This window comes from Alligator sinensis, unplaced genomic scaffold, assembly GCF_000455745.1.
Source record: "Alligator sinensis unplaced genomic scaffold, ASM45574v1 scaffold872_4, whole genome shotgun sequence".
NCBI classification, from domain to species: domain Eukaryota; kingdom Metazoa; phylum Chordata; order Crocodylia; family Alligatoridae; genus Alligator; species Alligator sinensis.
In genome coordinates this window covers 65,339-84,491 of record NW_005843044.1, presented here as the reverse complement: position 1 = coordinate 84,491, position 19,153 = coordinate 65,339, and the positions used below count along the sequence as shown (strand labels likewise).

At 50.1% G+C, this 19,153-nt stretch overlaps 1 protein-coding gene across 2 annotated transcripts in view; it reads left to right on the top strand.

Annotated features, from left to right (window-relative positions):
* Positions 1-11,568: 11,568 nt before the first annotated feature.
* The window catches only part of KCNC4 (potassium voltage-gated channel subfamily C member 4), a 49,211-nt gene continuing 41,626 nt past the window's right edge, over positions 11,569-19,153 (top strand). For both annotated transcript variants that reach the window (XM_006036963.1, XM_025193414.1), the window contains exon 1: positions 11,569-12,593. In XM_006036963.1, coding sequence (XP_006037025.1) covers positions 11,943-12,593 — 651 coding nt within the window. In that variant the 5' untranslated portion in view covers positions 11,569-11,942. The remainder of the gene's footprint in view (positions 12,594-19,153) is intronic.

The window sequence follows — 19,153 nt, the reverse complement described above, 5'->3', positions numbered from 1 at the left end:
GAGGGCAAACCCTGAGGAGCAAGGCCCTTGTGCCAGAGCTCATGGCATGAGTGGGAGCAGAAAACCAATACCCGCTGTGGGTGCGGTATGTGGTGGGAGCAACCCCGCGGGAACACGATGATCAGGGAAGCACATATCTGATGAAACCCTCCTGTACAGGTCAAAGCACAGCACTTGTAGTAGCTTGTCTGTTGTATCACATAGCCAGTGTATTTATGACGTGCACCCTGTGCCGGCAGGACAATTCGGCAGTGTGAAAGAACTACTGTAACAACTGTAACAAAGTCCAATTAAAAGTTTCTTCTTACCAAGCACCGCCTTCCCAGTTTCCTTTCTTGTGACCTGTGTCCAAGTCACTCGAGGCTTCTGGAGATGTGGGGGTGAAGCCAAACCCAGGGGCAGAGCACGCAAGAAACATGTAGATTCATGGCGGATGGGAGGACCTGGGGTGCAGGGATGGGACAGGGAGCTGCTGAATAGAGAGTGCGGCCAAAATCTGGGTATATCCTTCCATCTGGGTATCTTTCTTCTTTCCAGCTGGCTTGCCCTTTTGTGCAGCACCTAGCACTATAGGGCCAGTGCCTTCAGGCATGGCTGCAGCACCATAACTGCTTTTAATAATAATATCAAGTAGCTGATGTGCCCTGATGCTCTTGCGGGGTCTGTCACATTCCCTCTCTCCAGCAAGCTCTCACCATATGTCCCCTGGATCCTCCTCAGTGTCACCACATGTTCCCATCTTTGTACTTTTGGCTGCATCCCTTCTACTGTCTTTGTTGCCATATGTTCCCCTCTCTCGGAGGTGTTCATACCGCATATGTTGCCACGGTATCCAAGCACTATTTGGGTGCCAAGACGGAGCAGGGGGTAAGAATGAGACCACCCTGACTTCACACTAGGATTGTGCTAATCGGGACCTGGGTCTACAGCATGGTCTTATGTGAAAGATCACGTATTTTGTGCCTTAGGCACGGCTCTGACCCTGGGTCTACTGCCGTTCCCCAAAGGGGAGCAATAGGGGGTGCCCCTTGGAGCTTCCTCTTCTGTGCCCCTGTCTTCAGAGGGAGAATCATACATGGCACCTTGAATGTGGGGTACAGCATCATTCCCCTTGTGTGTCCAGCATTGCTCACTGATATGTGGGGCAGACAGAGCCGGGGCTCACCTAGGACTTGCTCCAAGGGGGGACGATGTCTCCAACACAAGGACAGGAAGAATCCTTGCTCCTGTTGCTGCCTATGATGGGGTCAGAGCCCACGGGGTGCAATGTTTGCTGCTGAAAGATGCTGTCAGGCCTGCCCCCCATGTGGGGTGGGGTGCGGTTGGGGTCCTGATGCTGGAGCTGGGAGCCCGTTCCCTCCAGCCTGCGCCCATGTCTCCATCCTGGCAGCGCCGTTGCTGGAGAAATGTGCCGATCCAATAATCCGTCTAAAGAGGAAAACAAAGCTGCAGCTCTTGAGCTCGCTCCTGTGTTATTAAAGCCCAGAGGGCCTCAGTGTATCCAGACAGGGTGTGACCATAACTGCTGCATTTGGAGTTACGCCAGAGCCGCAAGGAGCCAGGGAGTGAGTGGCGGCAGGCACAACACAGATCTCGTTGCATTAAGAGCTGAAGGGGCAGCAAGAAGAGTCCTGGGCACGCACACCTCCTGGCACCTCAGCTGATGTGGTGGGGGGGGTGGATGACTAGGATCTGCGCACAGGAGGTGGCAGGTGAGGGACTGGCATCCTCTATCCCAAATTCAGCTGAGAAGTTGGTGAAGTTTCCACTTCGTCTCCCCCTTCCCTGTGCCCTCTGCCAACTTCTGAATCCAGGCAGGTGACCTTGGAGGCCAGCAAGAGGTGGCAACAGGGCTCTTACAGCTACAGGGCTTCCCCTGAGGGCTATCCCTGACCTCCTGCAGAAGGCTGGGACAGGCGTGCTGTCACCGGTTCTCATCTGGGGGAGCAAAGCATCACAGGATACCCTGAGATCCTTCCAAGGGTGTTGCAGGTTGCCTGGCAATATTAGCACCATTAGGTATGTAACAATTGGGATTCACAAGTTAAACCCAAAGATTTCAAACAGGAACCTATGGTATTAAAAACATTATGCACTGCTGTGGTCTTTCTGAGTCCTTTGCTACACGAGAAGTACTCTCTTATTTTTCCATAATCAAAAAACAAATGAAAGTTAAGAGCTGGCATGCCTCGAATCTAACTAGGGGTGCCTTGAATCTAATGAGAGGATGCCTTAAGTCTGAAAAGGTTGAGAATCACTGACAGATGGAGGTGACACTAGTTTAAATCATTTGCAGCTACTAGGGGAGCACTTGCCCTCCAACCGTGCAAACACTTTGAACAAGTTCTCAGCGGAAAGTGATGTACAAATGTTCAATACTTCTGTAACTGTAATGAGCTGCACTGCCTGTTACCACCCCAGGAGGCAGGGTGACACAGAGACACCATCCAAGGCACAATTGTTTCCCTGGCTTCCTTCATGAAGTGGTAACCATTGCTGCCTGGCTCCAGAAGCACACTGTGAAAGTCCCTTTGGTACTGGTGTCCCTGGCCTGGCTACTGGAGGGGAAGGGGTAAGGCCTCACCTGTAAGCCAGGGGGTAGTTTGCTATCCAGTGCATCACATCACACTACCAGCAGGATGTCAGTCCATTGACTTCTTGTTATGTCTACCATGTACCTCTTGAAGGAACTGATTTGCTCCCTTACAGGTCTCTTCCCACACTGAGCTGCTTGTTGGTCTTTTATTAAGGACCTAGTGATTGTCAACCTAGTCCCCACTTGATACTTATCCCCTGGGAGGCAGCTAATTAGCCGTAACCGGGTGGTTTAGGAACGGCAAGTCCTCCCTCTCTGCAGAGGGTTGGACAAGACGACCCTGGAGGGTTCTTCCATCCCTATGCTTCTCTGATTAAGCCTGTCCCTTTTAATGGGTCATCACACCCAGTGACACCACCCATGCTATTGCCCACTGATTTCAGGGGCAATGTAAGGGGGATTGCAGGGCCAATGTAAGCCTCTGGCCCAGGGTTGGGGGTGTTGGCAGTCTCTAGCATTGGGTGTTGTCTGAGCTACCATCTAGCTTAAAGCAATAATTTCAGCACAAGGCCTGTAAAATCAAAATCCCTCAGGCTGAGAATGAGGCTTTCACAACCATCTCTGCCTTTGCCCATGACCTCGGCTCTCTCCCTTTTGGTTTAGTCCTTCCAGCAGCAGCAAGAGCCTCGAGAGCTGTAATTAAGCAAAGAGATAAAGGCACGGGTAGTGGAAAGGGCTGGGAGAGGTTGCATTAGTGGTGGCTGGATCTGAGGGGGACTGATAAAGGGAAGAAATTAAATTAGCAGAGCGGGGACAGGAACTCTGGTCGTGGCAAGACTTAAAAGCTCTCAGCACCCTACACGGGTTCTGCCGACATGGACGCTTCACAGAGGCTTATCTGCATTACAGCAACGCCTGATAGGGAGCCCTATGGGCAGGGACGTGGTGAGAGACGGCTCTTTCCCCACAGAGCTCCCGATCCAGCCAGGCAGAAGGGATTATTATTGCTACTAAACAGCTGGGGGAAAAGGAATAGAGAGATGAAGTGCCCTGCCCAAGGTCACACAAGAAGGCTGTGGCATAGGCAGGGTCTGACCACAAGTCATCTAGGCCTGGTTCATCAGCTTAACTATAAAGCTCTGATTCTTCACTGCTATTTTGGGGACTGCAGGGCCTCAGGAGATTACGTTGAAGTATTTACCCAACACCCCATCCGCGTGGATCTGGCACACGCCACTTGCTATTGGACTTTTTGCACATCTTCCTGTCGTGGATCTGTCCTGGCTTTGAGGCCTGAGAGCTTGTGCACACCCAGTTCCTTACCCAGAGGGGCCCGTTGCACAGATCTTTACCCTTCCCTGTGCCACCAGTGACTCTGGATCCACAAAGGGCTGCCCATCTGTCATTCCCTGTAGGGACAGGTGCAGGTGAAGCCAGTGTAATGAGGGCAGATCAGAGCCCTGGGCCCTGCCAGTCCCAATCAGGGGACCAGGGCAGTCCATCCCCTGAGGCTTCAGGGAAACAGGTGCCACCTGCAGCAAGCCCAGGTCCATGCCAGGGCCCAGATGGTCCTAATGAGGCAACAAGGGCAGCCAATACCCTGAGGGCACAGGCAACAGGCTGCACCCACTTCAGCCTTTAAAAGCTAGGCTCAGCCAGCAGTCGTTTGTCTGGGCAGTTTTAGATGTTTGCTCCTGCCCTTGCTGTGTTTTCCTGCTTCTCCTGTTGGATCTCTGGCTTTGATTCTGCTCACCCTGACTTGGCTCTGACTCCTGATGCTAGTTCCTGACTCCTGGCTCAATCTCTGTTGATTTCTGGATCCCTGATTGCCCGTGTTGGGCCCTGGATCTTCTGGATCCCTTCAGTTAGCTTCTGGATCCCTGACTGCCCATGCCCTTGTCCCTGACAGCCAGCACTTAGCATCTCTCAGGATCTTTGCTCTTTGGACTTTGGTAGGTGAGTGAATAGCAAATACCTGAGTGTGCTATAAGGCTTAGGGATCCCCAGGAAAAGAAGAAAAGTATTATGGACCTTGTGTGCCCCTCAGTTGGCTGGTCCATGTGCAGGATAATCGTCTCCTACTGCTGCTACTAACCAGCAGGTTTACCTCTTAGATGAGGTAGCGGAGGCTGCTGCACTGGAGTGTCCCCTGGCTGGTGACTCAAGGTAGCATCCAGATTACAGGGCAAGGCTTCCCCCAGCAGAAGCTCTTCAAGGTGAAGGACTTTCAGGCCCTTGCAAACCCACTGGAGAGTAGTGTCCCCCCACACAACTCTGTGGGGGGGAAGTATAGTCCTTCTTCTGCAGCTGACCCCAAGCCCTCTATCTGGCTGCCCACCATTCCCAGCCATGCCATGCTGGACACCCTCGCAGCACAGTCCCCAGCACCTCCCAAGCAAATCAGGGCAGAAGGGCCCTTGCTATGGTGACTCTTCCAGGCACACTTGTCTCCTCTGCCATCACCCCTGCCTCTACACCTCTCATCCAGGCTCCCCCTCCACAGTTCACACTTCACTTATCTCCTTCCCATCACCCCTTCATGTCCTTCACCTCCCCATCTCTTTTCTTCCCCTTCTTCCATTCATGCCTGGCATGGAGGAGATCTGGGGTCTATTCCCTGTGTGTGGCCCTTCTTTTCGCTCCACGTTGTCTAGTTAGGTGGGAAATTCTTCGTAGCCTCTTCCTCTGGGTTTGCCCAACAGTGTTTCACTTAAGTGGGACCTCTGTAAGGCAGACAATAAAGCCATGCTCCTGTTCCAGTCCTTTACTGGGCTATTTTAAAGGGGTGCTGTTATGGGTGGACTCTGCCCCAGCCAACTGATATGGGTTGGGGCACCCAAGGCTGACGGGAGTTGGTATCCATTCAGATCGGTGACTACTGTCACAAGAGCCACTTGGCTTTGGACATATGCTTGGATTTTAGAGCCCCTGTGGGGTTTGGATCTGGACTTTCCATTCAACCCTTTGCAAAATGTGGATGTCAGAGTTGAGGGTTTGAGACACAGGTACAGGAAAAAAGTGTGGTCACCCAGGGCCTGGTCAGAAAGGGGGCCTGAAAAATTTTCCCCATTGGCCAGTTATTATTATCATTATCTCTGGCGAAGGGGGGCCCAATAATAAAAGTTTTCCCGGGGCTGCCAAGAGTCTCGGTATGGTGCTGTTTAAGCATCACCAAAGGTTTGGATGTCATGATGGCACCTCGCTTGGGGTTGATTGACAGTTCTCCACTGACCTCATTAGACCTGTGCTATTTGATCCAGCAGCTGAGGATCTGGCCTGTTGGTAGAGAGAGAGTCAGCTCTGGGGAATCGCATGATTCTCTGCTTTCATTAAAAAAACAAAGCCTCAAGTCCCAGAAGGAACCACAAGAAGTCTGGAATTTATATTTTAAGTCAATCACATGCTTTTTGCAGCCTGCCTTGTGACTCTTTTTTTGCACTCCTCGGGGCAGTGACGCTGGGTATTTAGGGCTTGGGGGTTGTTAGCTTAGAGTAAAGCATTTATTCTCTGAGCATTACCCTTGTCAGTCCAGGCCAAACCCCCAAGGTTCAACAGTAGAGCCTGTCAGAGCAGGCTCTTGCAGGAATGTAGGCATCAAAGAAGCTTCCCATTGCCAAGAAACAAAAAAAAAAACCCCAAAACTTTTTTTGCTAAAAGAGTTTGTGGGATTGCCCATTCTAGCCTCTGTCACACAGCATAGCCAGCAAGTCCCCTAGCAGGTAGACAGCATAGGAGGTGCAGGCACTGATGTTGCCTGACCACTGCAAGAGTAGGGGGATGTATAAGGGTAAAATATACTCAGAGGAACCTAGGAAGCAAACTCATGCTACAGAGGAAGGGGTAAGAGGGGGGAAAAAAAATCCAAACCAGCCCTTGCCAGTCTAACCTGGAGGGGAAATTCTGTCCTGATCCCAAATTTGGCCATGAGCAGTCCCAGCAGCCATCTCTCATCTCATGGGAAACAAAGGTCATCATTAGCATCCCTGAAGGGGAGTTTTGGTTTTCTGTCTGCGGTCTGTGTTTCTCTTTGCTCCTCTAATAGCAGGCACACAAGTGATCCTGTTGCGGGGGGCACCCTTAGAGGCAAAAGCCTATGCCAACACTTTCATGGTTCTTTGAAAGTGAACTTTTTATGCACAGCCAGAATGTGTGAATCGAAAGAAGTGACAGAGCAGTTCCAGGAGGGCACCCATAAGATCTACAGAAAGCCAAATTCAAGCGATGAAGGGAAGGCTGAAGAGGAAATGTTCTCCATAGTTCAAAATGCTCCTGCACTGACTGGTCTGTCTGTCCGGCATGTACTAGATGCTGCTACCAGCAATACTCCCTAACTCTCAAGTAGTTTAATTCGGCTGCAGATCTCCATGCGGTTTACAAAGGAGACTGGCATTACGACCCCCACTTTACCTGCAAGGAAACTGAGGCACAGAGGGGAAGGTGACTAGCTGAAGGTTCGCAGGAGGCTAGTGGAAAAGGGTTTCCCAAATCTGGGAAATCCAGACTTCTCAAGTTTAAGGTCAGTGCCCTCAAGGAAGGATCTCTGCTTTTTGTGAAATAATTTTATCGAACAATTGCATCAGCAATGCAATGGATGGAACCAGATTCGGTGTCTGGCTTGGGAAAACCCCAGTCTCTGTCCATTTTCACGACTCTCTAGCTTACTACTAAAATCCTGGAAGGATCCACAAGATGGCACTGTCACCACAACAACAACCTAGGGACCAGGTGTTACAACCACAACACCATCCATGCTTCCCCGCGGGTCAGAGTCCTAAAGGAGACGTCTGTGATCAGGAACATGGGCAGTTTCTTGGTGCAGCTTGTTCGTTCACAGGGTATATGGAAGTCCTGGTACAGAGACCATCGCAAGTGGTACTCGGGCTCAACCTTCGGGGATCTGAGCCCAATGCTTTTGCCCCCAGAATCAAGTCTGGTTTGCAACAGATCACCTGAATAGAAGATGCAGCACAAAACTAATGGTAGAGCATGCCTTCATGGACTATACGCTGCTCGTAGGCTGTGAGCAGGAACTAGCAAGAGTGTATGGAAAAGTACTAACTAGTGGCTTTCCATTTTGGAGCACTCTGCAACAGTCTCCCTCTGTTCAGGAAGAAGCACTAATACATCTCGCTGAACTTGCCCAAGAGATGGAGGTCTGAAGACTGTAAATGTATTGTTTGGCACTTAGCAAGGATGCTGGGATGAGAATATGCCTTCTGCTCTATGAAACCTTTAATGGCCAAGTGGTCCAGACCTCAGCTTTACTTCTCAACTGAAAAAAGGAATAAAATGCTTTTCTTCAGCCTCCTGCTGGAGACAAATTGAGCTCCCTGAAGACATGAGTCTCTCTCTGAGAAGGCCTTATGCACCAGGGTCCCATCTTTCTGCATTGACACATTAAGGGTCTGATGGCCTTCTTGGACAGTGTACAGATTTGCACTGGTATCATTGGCTAAAAGTTTCTTTTCTCTCCACATGGGAGTCGTTTATCTGGTTGGGCACTTTACTCTCCACCCCAGAGGTGGCTGCACTGTAGTGATGCTAGAAGGATATGCTTTGCTCAGTACATTAAGGTCTCTGGGGATGAAAGGCACTATATAAATGTAAAATCTGAGCATTGGGTCACATCCCCACAGCCTTCATTGCTACTTAATTCTGGCCAGACTCACATTAAGGAAGGCAGGATTTGGTCTATTATGATAGATTTATTATGCAGAGAAGCAGTAGAGTTTCCTTTTTTTATAACAATTTCCCTGGTCTAAGAAGTCAAGGGCCAAATCTCCAATTTAGATCATCTGGCTTACCTACATCTGGTAGAGTGGTGCTGATTTATACCCACTGTGGATCTGACCCCTAAAGTCCAGTGCCCAAGCTACTGTAGGGGAAGGGTGTTAGGTTTAGTACTTTAACTGTGGATCAAGCATAAAAGTAACGGAGCATATTTCTGTCACATCAAAGGGCCAAATTACACCCATCCCTCCTTGGATATGCAAAAAGAGACTGCAGAAGCCCATTCACCCCATGCAAGAAGCAGTTAATGATGGGGTGGAGAGAATGGCCAGGGCAGCAGAACTAGTAGCATCTGTCTGCAGCTCTAAGCACTCGTGGAGATGTGTACCTGGGGCTGAAGTCACCGCTGTGGACGCCACTGAATGGACTCCAGGGAGCTGCAGTGGCTGCAGCAGGAGGGAGCCTAATTGCTTTCCTTCTCAGCTGCATGACAAACCCCTGGCTGGATTGGCAGCAGGGACTAAAGCAAGGAACCCTGAAGCTGAAGCCACCACCTGAGTTGGTCCTTCACCCTACCCCTACCTCCCCATCCCTCCTCCAGTCCAAGAGAGAAGAGCCATGAGAGCCTTTCTCTGGACTTCTACTGTGACAGTGGGCCTGATCCCAACCCCACTGAGCTTGGGCAAAGGCTCCCGTTGGCTCTCTCCCCTGAGTTTTGGATGGGGCAGGAGTGACCTCCTTGCGCTGGTCTGCTCAGTCCACAATGTCGGCACTGCATGTGGCTTGAGCACCCAAGGTCCTGTGGAATGGGCCAGCCTAGGCGCACCAGGCAGCTGACACTGAACTCCAGTACACAGGGCTTTGGCCTTGGAAATGATTTTTGTCCTCTCTTCTCTTTCCCAAAATGTCTGAAGTCTTCTACCTGGGCAGTCACTACAAACCACCCAATGGGAGCTTGCTTGAGGGCTCATCCAAGGCATGTGACATCAAGCAGCACAGCTGTTTCCAGGAAGGAGCAGTTTCAGAGGTGAGAGCTCACTACTAGATGGACCCTGCTTTATGGGACCATCGGTTATCCTGTCCTTGGGTTCTAGCAGATGCTTAGCCCAGGCACCATCGGAAAGCTCCTTGAACTTTCTGTGCACATTATGGATCCTTGACAGATGCTCTGGAAGGGGGGCTGGTCCATAAAACCCCATAAATACTGTGCTCAGGAAGGGAAGGAGGTGTGCAGGAGTGAACAGACTCGGACAGTCTCATTCCACGCTAGCTCTCCAGGGCAGGCTAGTGCATCAGGGAGAACAGATGGAGAGGATATGTCCTCTGAGATAGCTGACTATATTATCCCAGACCCTTATGGAGTGATGTGGATCCCACTTGAGGATCTAGCCCAGATGGTAACTAGCTCTTAATCTGCCTGCAAGACAGAGCTGTGGGTAGAGCCGAGGACTAAGTACAATAGCGTAGGCTCTATTCATGGCTCTGCAAGCAACTGGCTCCCTATCCCCAGCCAGGTCATTCCAGATCTCTCGGCTGCATTTACCAGCAGTGAAACAGAGAGACTTCTGTTGCTACATCTCTCTGGACCAAGGCTTGAAGCGCTGCTAGTAAAGATTTCATAGATGTTAGGGCTGGAAGGGACCTTGAAGATCATCAAGTCCAGCCCCCTGCCCCAGGGGCAGGAAGTCAGCTAGGGTCAAAGGGTCCCAGCAAGATAAGCATCCAAATGTTTCTTGAATGAGTGCTTAGAGAGCCTCAAATGGCATTAGGGTGCAGCTCATGGATGATGCCTAGTTAGCCAGACGCTTATGGGGATAGGCAGATGGGGCTGGAGAGAGGAGGGTGCGGTGGGGATGGGTAGGTTGACAGGGAACGGATGGATTGACAAATACATATAAACATCGAGGCACAAAGCAAGCTGTGCTGCAATGCAGCACTGGAAGGGTTAATCAGTTCAGCAAGGAGAAAAGAGAGGGGCTGAGCTACCACTCGCTGGAAAGCCAGGAGCCGAATGTAAAAGCAACAAACGGCAAAAGGCGCTTCCCAAGCAGCCCCAACATATGGATGTGCCTCTGCCCTCCCCCTGGAGCAGCCCTCTGCTTCTCTGAGCTGTCCCCCTTCCCCGGAGCGCACAGACACACACACACACACACACACACTTGCCTTCTGAGAACCCCTCCCTTGCTGGATCCCTGCCTGGGAAGGTGGAGAGAGAGAAAGAGAGAAGCAAAGAAGCAACAGATCTCTGTGCCCCCAGCCTGCGAAGCCAGGAGCCAGCACCTGCCGGGTGATGCAAGAAGATACTTGGGGTGTGAGAGAGCTGCACCAGCCCCTGAGCTGCCACCTAGCTCTGTTTGTACCCCCACTCCGTGCTGCCGATGCAAAAAGTGATCGTGAGCTGCCAGCGACTGATACACAGCCAGCCTGTAGATCCCACCCATTCATGCTACTGAGATCGGCTTGGTGCTGAAACCCAACCCTGGGTCAGACAGGAGAGGCAGAGAGAGGGGGCAAGTCTGCTGACAAGTGTGCATACATCTCCTCGACCTAAAACTGACACTGCGCAGAGACCCTACAGTTTCCCAAGGGCCCACCTTGGGTCAGAAGCTCACCTGGAGAGGAAAATCTATCCATCCTTTCTGAGTTGTGTGTTTCTTTCTCAAAATAAAGCCAGTGTCCCCATGGGTCTGGTGGTCTTGGATGGGAAGCGGATCCTATGGAGTGTCTGAAAGCAGATGAAGGTGCCATAGAGGAAACCAAAACCAGTCCCTCTTGATTCTGGGGACGCCACCTTTGCCTTGGTCAGGAGCAACTGGTGATGTGCTTTCTACTCTACTTCTCAGATCAGCGGAATAAGCAAGGATCTCTCTTACAGGCAGGAGCCAGTGCATGAAAGTGGTTTAGTCCTTGTTATTTCGTGGAGGGAAATATAACACAAGGAAACAAACACTCTAAATATAGACAAGACCAGGTATCGAAAACTGGGGGTGGGGGGGTGGTGTGGTGTGTGCGCGCGCGTGTGTGTGTGTGTAAGTAAAGAGTGCTCGTCTTGTGGTGTAGATGTGAATCATTTCCCTTCCGGTTCTTTCAAACTTTAAAATTTATTTTGAACCAGGGTGAAGCTCTCAAATCTACTTTGGAAAGAGTCTGTTTTGGATTTTTTTTGTGTGTGTGCCACTGACACAAGCCAAGGGGGGAGGCAGATACTTCAGCAGCAGCAGCAGGAGAAAAAGTATTTAGTTTTTGTTCCCAAGATTTTGTTTTGTGAATCATCTTCCCTCAGTGAGATACACACAGATTTTTGTTCCCTTAATGAAGAGATCAAAGTGCCTTTGCTATTAGTTTCCCGGCTGTGCAGCAGTGGCACAACCCTCCGTCGCTGCCCTGCTCTCTTCCCAGTGCGGATTTACTTGTTGCTGCTTGGTGGATTTGGAGCAGGGGACTTGGGTCTTTAGATCTGATCGCCTTCCTTTGCCGTCTCCCTCTGAAGCAACCACCTGTGCACAGCAGCCCCCTCTTGCCGAGAGGGCTCGATGAGGCAAGCACCGGGCAGAGCCATCTGAGGTTGGGGAGAGAGAAATCTGAGCTCCCCCCTGGCTCTCCCCCACCTCTCTTCCCTCCCAGCTCCTTGCCAGAGGAAGGGTGTTTAGAGGGCATCTCCCGTCCACCTAAATCTATGATCAGCTCAGTGTGTGTTTCATCGTACCGTGGGCGTAAGTCTGGGAACAAACCACCCTCCAAAACATGCCTGAAGGAGGAGATGGGCAAGGGGGAAGAGTCGGACAAAATCACCATCAATGTAGGGGGGACCAGGCATGAGACTTACAAGAGCACCCTGCGCACCCTGCCCGGCACCCGTCTGGCATGGCTGGCTGACCCCGATGCCCAGAGCAACTTTGACTTTGATGGCAAGAGCAACGAGTTCTTCTTTGACCGCCACCCCGGCATCTTCTCCTACGTGCTCAACTACTACCGCACGGGCAAGCTGCACTGTCCTGCTGACATCTGCGGGCCCCTCTTTGAGGAGGAGCTGACCTACTGGGGCATCGACGAGACCGACGTAGAGCCCTGCTGCTGGATGACCTACCGCCAGCACCGGGATGCTGAGGAGGCGCTGGACATCTTTGAGAGCCCTGAGCCTGGGGGAGGAGCAGGGGGAGAGGAGCCTGAGGAGGAAGGGGGCAGGGACATGACCCTCCAGCGCCTGGGCATGGATGACAGGCCACCAGGGGCTGCTGGAGCTGCAGGAGGGGGAGGATGCTGTCGCAGTTGGCAGCCCAAGATGTGGGCGCTCTTCGAAGACCCCTACTCATCCCGAGCGGCAAGGGTGAGTTTGCGAATGACCCCCCTGGGTGGGGAAGGGGAGGGACTGGAGCAGCTGCAGGGTCATGCGCAGGCACTGGTCCCCCCCCTCCATTCATTGACTCTGCTATGGATCCACTGGTTCCTCCTTGGCTCCCCACCATGGGATGCATTGGATCTACCCCCTTGCACCTCCTCTCTGTGGGATGCACTGCTTCCCCATTCATCTCCCCTCTTGGGTTGCATCAGTTCCCCTCCTTCATTTCCCCCCTGTGCTTGGGAAGAATTTACTCTACCTGTTCATTTCCCCCATCAGGATGTTTTGAGTCCCTCGCACCCTCCACACACTTACCCCCTTGAGAAGAATAAGTTTTGTTTCGCTCTCTCCAGCCTGCTCCCTCATACTTCCTCTGCTCCACCCCACCTCCTGTACCCAGGGTGGGTTTCTGTGGGGCACAGGTATGCATTGGTGGCTTCAGTCTCAGAGCTTTCAAGACCTCTTGCCCTGCCAGCATCCCCTCTTTCTCTCCCCCCCAGCCAGCACACATCCCAGACAAGGCATTGTCAGGGACTGTCCTTGTCTGCCCAAAGTCCTGGCAGAGTTTCAAAAAGCTCCAGAGGCAGCTGGATTATTTAGTTCCTCTTGCTGCTCTTTGTGTATCTACACACCGAAGACAATGTTTAATGTCACAGTCTTATAGCAGGGAGTACAGGATTGGAGTGTGTGCTGCTCACGTACATGCACAAGCACATGCTGACAAAGACATGCACAACCACCACACACATCCCCACCTCTCTCTCTCTGTCTCTCTCACTTCCATGCACACGAATATACAGATATACACACATCATTCCCATACAAATACACACCCACTCCCATCTGCACATATTAAAAAACACAGTATATACCCATACACAAACATCCACAACATAAACTTCCTCATCTGTACATATTAACACACAATGTGCACATGTCTACATCTGTACCATTAACACACGCATGCAATGCACATGCCCATCCAAGCACTTGAATACACACTAGTATATCCCTTTTTTTATACACATATTAGCATCCCACCAACACACATTGCACATACCCATCCATACAGATTGATAAGCACCCAACATACACACCTCACCAGCAAGGTTCCCTTTAAGCTGTGCACGTCCATGGCCGCGCACAATTAAGCATCTGGTGAGTCACGAGAACACAGTAAACATGTACACAACCTATGCAATTCATCTGTGCACATTAACACAGAGACAACACATGCGCTCTTTTATCTGTGCACATTCATCCTTCCCAACATATGTGCACAGTCAGAAACATTCACACACAACACACACACCTGTTCATACATATCAATATTCACAACGCATGCCCAATGTATGCACATCAACGCATATACAACACCCCCCCATCCATGTACATTAAAATAGACATATCTGCAACATCTATCTGCATACATTAACACTATAACACCCAAAATCATTAGCACATATCCAGATAACTTACTTTTCAGTTCCTACATATTGGTTAACACATAACATACACCCCCCTTGCAAATGGATTAACACACATTGTCACAACGTACACTTCCCATCCATACATATCAACACCCCCCCTCTTGAGTCCATATTAAACACTCCCACCCATCCAAAGCCATCCCCAGTAGCACAGATGTAGACACAATATGTTCTGACCCAATCCTACTCATACACCTTTACACCTACACACCTTTGCATACTCATCTTTTTATACATAGTCTTATTCCATTTTTATCTACAAAACTCCACTCACTGATTCCCGTAAACAGGCGCATGCCACCACATGTATCCATCTCTGCCCATGCAGACTCATCCATTCCCCTTCATGCAGCCATTCACATCCAGCTCAAAAATATTGGAAGAACCACTGGGGATCTAAAAAAACGGCTTTTGAGGTTTTTGAGGTGTAAAAGGGAACGGTCATTAAAACAGCTTCCAACGCCAATCCTGCTCTTGACAGGAATCGCACCCAAGCCCAGAGAGCAGGAGGAGGAGGAGATTGCACCTAGAAAGTTTCCTTTCAACTAAAGAGAAGCCCAACTAAAGAGAAGCCCAACAGACACACAGGATAGATATTTAGGGAGTGAAAGCTTTTCCAAGGAAACAGATTCTGAAGATGTAAGCAAGCCACTTTCTCATCTCTGAGGGATCTCTGCTCTTGAGAAATCTTGGAGAGATTAGGACAGAAACAGAAAGCAATCCAATTGGGGTTTTTTTGGCACCGTGCTTGCTGTCTCTTGGAATTACTTCCCCCAGTTCAGGAACTCCAGGTCTGTCTCTAGAGGAGCAGACGCGGAGCTGCTGCAGCTTAGAGGCGAAAGAGCAGTTGGAATTGAGCAAGTGGTTTGCAAATGCTTCCTTCTCTCCTATAACATTAAGGCTTTAGTTAGCATCGGCACGGAAACGTTTAGCTGTATCGCACTACAGCTCTAATGATCTTTGCCTCTTAACACTTTCCAGGCTGAGGTTTCAAAGGGTTTTGCAAAAATTTAGGATAACACATGACACTTTTACAGCTGGGGAAACTGAGGTACAGGGGTGTGACACCATTTACTTTGGGTCACACAACATGGACATTTCTTATAGATTCCTAGGTCAGTGACCTGCTTTCTTGACCCCACGGTCTGTTGGGAGAAGGCTGATGTGGGGTGGCCCAGGCATGGGGCAATCGGTGGGATAGAGGCTATATCCTCACCCGGTATAAACCACTGCAGCTGCAGTTTCACGGGAACTTGGGGGCATTTGAACTCAGGGTTTTGATGCTGTCACATCTCTAGCTCGTACAGGTCCTTCTCCAATGAGGAAGCTGACCCTGGGGCAGTGTAAATCAGTGTTATGAAGTCAGTGATGCTGTGATGTCTTACACCTATTAAGAATCCAGCCCTGTGTTTATAGCCTGAGAAACTGCTGGCTAGAGGAGTGTTTATGCACTTGGTGAAAATACAAATGAACGTCCTTCTTGGGGAATATCCTTGTATTGCAACACTCTGGTGCTGGGGGAGAGCCCAGGGGGTGAATGAGTGACTAAAATTTGGGCACTAGCAAGTATAGCTTGAATAAGGGATCCTCCTAGGGCCCTCAGACGGCAGCTGCCGCATCCTGACACTCCGCATCTCAGAAATAGGTGGTTCTGACCAAAGTAAAATAAAACTAAATAGGTTGAGGTGGGATGGGGAGAATGGAGCTGATTAAAAGGGGCCTGTTGCTTAGCTACAGGCCTGTTGCCTACACTAGTTTTGCCAGTCGCACCATCCAAGCTGATTTTCTTGTCTTGAGAGCCGGCTGCTGCCTCCTGTCTCCCTGTCTGACTGTGGTACTCTTGCTTCGTTGTGTCAGTCTGTTGCTACAAAGCACAGAGCTATTGCCATAGGGTGCCGTCGTTTTGTCTGTCTCCGTTTTGCGTGGCACAGTTTCCCACTTGTTAGACCGTAGCTTGGGTTACTAGGACAGTCGCTGCATTGTCTTATGCTGCTGTATGGCTGGGAACATGTGTTGGCTGCCTTATTTCAGCCCCTCTCGCCCGTGTCTTGCATGTCAAGTTGATCAGATTTCATTCATAGATGTGACCAGTAATTTAGGATCAGCTGCAAAAAATGATCCTTCAGATTTGTGTTAAAACACACCAATAAGTGGGATTCATATGTGCCTTGCCACCAGCTGCCTCTGTTGATGTCAGTGTTCAAGTCAGCTCAGTTTAGTTCATTGGGAAGCACAGATCCTTTCTTTTCCATCGGCTGTTTCTTTCTGGATGTTTTCAGTGAGCCAAAATAAAACAGTGCTTGGTAATTTTCCAGGCCGGTTCCAAAGAAGCAGTCGGAGCCCATTGTTTTCCCATAGTTGTATAGGTGTACTGCCCAGGTCCAGGGCTGGAGAGAGGCACGTGATGATATTTGAAATAAAGTCACTGTTATGGAATCTGTAAGGCAAATATTAAGTGTTACGAGAAGACCGAGAAAGGCTTCTGATTCTCTCTTCGCTCCCTCCAGAAATCTCCTTGTTGGGTTACTTTGTTCTTTCCCTCACCTGGTGTCTGTTAGAAGTTACTTCACTTCCTATCCTGTAAAATCAGTGCAAATGAGAGGACATTCAAGCCCATTCACACTAGACAGACAAGGTTCTTTGGGTGAATCTGATATCTTTTATTAGACCAACTTAAATAGTTGGAAAACAATTATTAAGCAAGCTTTCGGGTTCAAAAACCCTTCATCAGGCTAAGGAAGTTTCACACTAGAGACCTTTTTGCATCTAGCTGTGGAAGGTAAAGTCCCTTCAGATCACAACGGTGTGATAAGGAGGAAAGAGGGGATCTTCTGAGCAAAGTCACAGCTGTTCTGCAGTGTCAGTGCTGGCATGTGAAGATCCAGACAGCTTTCTCCAGCCATTATCCTATGAACTTCTTTCTACTAGGACCTTTCAGAGAGAGACTTGTTTAGGAGCAACAAGCACTCTCCATAGGGATTGCCAGGGGACTGGCAAGAGTTTCTAAGGGTTTGATCCAGAGGGCACCACAACAAACAACAGACCCACGGTGGGTTTCCAAGCAGGTGCTACAAGCTTTCTTACCCTCCATTTCAATCACTATTCAAACCCAGCCTGGCCTGGCATGGACAGAAGCTGCCATCATGGATCAGCAATTGGATGGCCTAGCTGAGAGCAATTAGCTGTGCAGTGGTATCACAAAAAACACCCCAGGAGTTAAGCCTTTGCATGTGTCTACATAGCTGTGATCGTATAGTGTACCAATATCCCCTCACACTTTTATCTGGGATAGAGTCCTTACAGTGTCCTTGCCCATCTATAGACGTGCAGTGAGGTTGCTCTGATGTACCATCATTACCACGCACCAGCAGACTCCAGCGTCATGTGTATCAGTGTCCCCACGCTGAAAAACGGTAGTGGGGCTGCTTTAACTAAAGCTCATCGACAAGCTTTAGTTAAAGTGCCCCCTCCAACATTTTTCAGTGCAGGGACCCTGATACACATGATGCTCTGTGTGCTTTTATTGAAGCACTCCCCCACCCCCCAACTCCCGGAGCATGTCTATAAACACCTAAGCCCCTGGAGGAGAGACTGAGAGCCTTATTTCTGTCATTGCAGTATGACTTGATCTCACATGCTTATGCCACTCCACCCATCTCTAAACCGCTTGTCTCCAGATTCTTCCATTTTCTTTACCTAGGTCTAATATTTTTAACAGACAAAGCAAGGGAAAGACAAAGTGCTAGTGAGAGAAGGAGAGAGTAAGAGCAGGCTGCTTCCCTCGAGATGGAGATAAGACAGCAGCCTAGCCCCTTGGTACTTAACCTTCTGTTAGATGCTCTGCATTATCTCTGCATTAGCCTAGCAGCGAGAAGGCCTGATGGAAATTAATCTGGCCAAATTGCTGGAGTACACAAACAGCATGCAGCAATTTTACCCCAGCTTGGGGATTTGAGAGGCCTAGCAGAACCCCTTCTGGAGGAAGGAGACTTGTGCCGTCCAGCTGAATCATAGTTCAGAGCTGCTCCGCTTGTCACGGTGGCTGCAATGTTGCTCTGCTCTGCGCTTGTGGGTTGGGGTTATTTTTATGAACATTTCATTCTCTGTGCCCCCTTGGAGCATAGCATGTGGATCAGCATCTGCTTACAAGGTTCCCCCAGGTATTTAACCTCTCTCCCCTGTGGGGTATTGGCAGCATCAGTGCCCACAGAATCAGAGACCCAAGAGCTCATCCGTGGAGTCCAGCTCCCCCGGCATTGATGCAAAATTGTTCCCTACTGCATTTGGAAGCCAGTCTCCAATGAGGCTTCTGCAGTTTCCCTGGGGGAACTATTTTATGCCGAGGTCTTGACCCTGAGCTGGGTGTAATTTGAGGACAGCAGGCACTGTTTCTAGCTTTGTAGTCTAGGTAGGGACAAAGTTAGAGGTAAAAAGGCAGGACAACATTTCCAACCTCCAACCACAAAATAAGCTCCACCTGCTTTGCAAAGCCAGGAAGCTGTTCTTCAAAATGCAGATGTTTCAAATGCAACCCCGTGTGCCCTGGCAGGCCCTCTGGGGAGGCTTTGAAGTCCTCCTGGGCTCCACCAGGCTCCTCCTGGAGATCATAACTGGTGGGAATCTCTCCCAAGTCCAAGTACTAGGCAACTGTGACACCAGCATGAGTGGCTCGCAGCAAACTGGACACATCTTCCCATGTGCTGCCCTGCCTCCTTCCTTTCCCACTTCAGTCAGCAGTAAAGTAGCTAAAACTGTTGACGCTGCAATTGCCATGGCTGGGCATCTGACAGAACATCCCAGCAACGGGAACAAGGCAGAGCATGTTGCCTGGAGCCACTATTTCAGGCTGTTTGCAGGCAATGAGCTTATAGATTCATAGATTCATAGATGTTAGGGCCAGAAGGGACCTCAATAGATCATCGAGTCCAACCCCCTGCATAGGCAGGAAAGAGTGCTGGGTCTAGATGACCCCAGCTAGATGGTTATCTAACCTCCTCTTGAAGACCCCCAGGGTAGGGGAGAGCACCACCTCCCTTGGGAGCCCGTTCCAGACCTTGG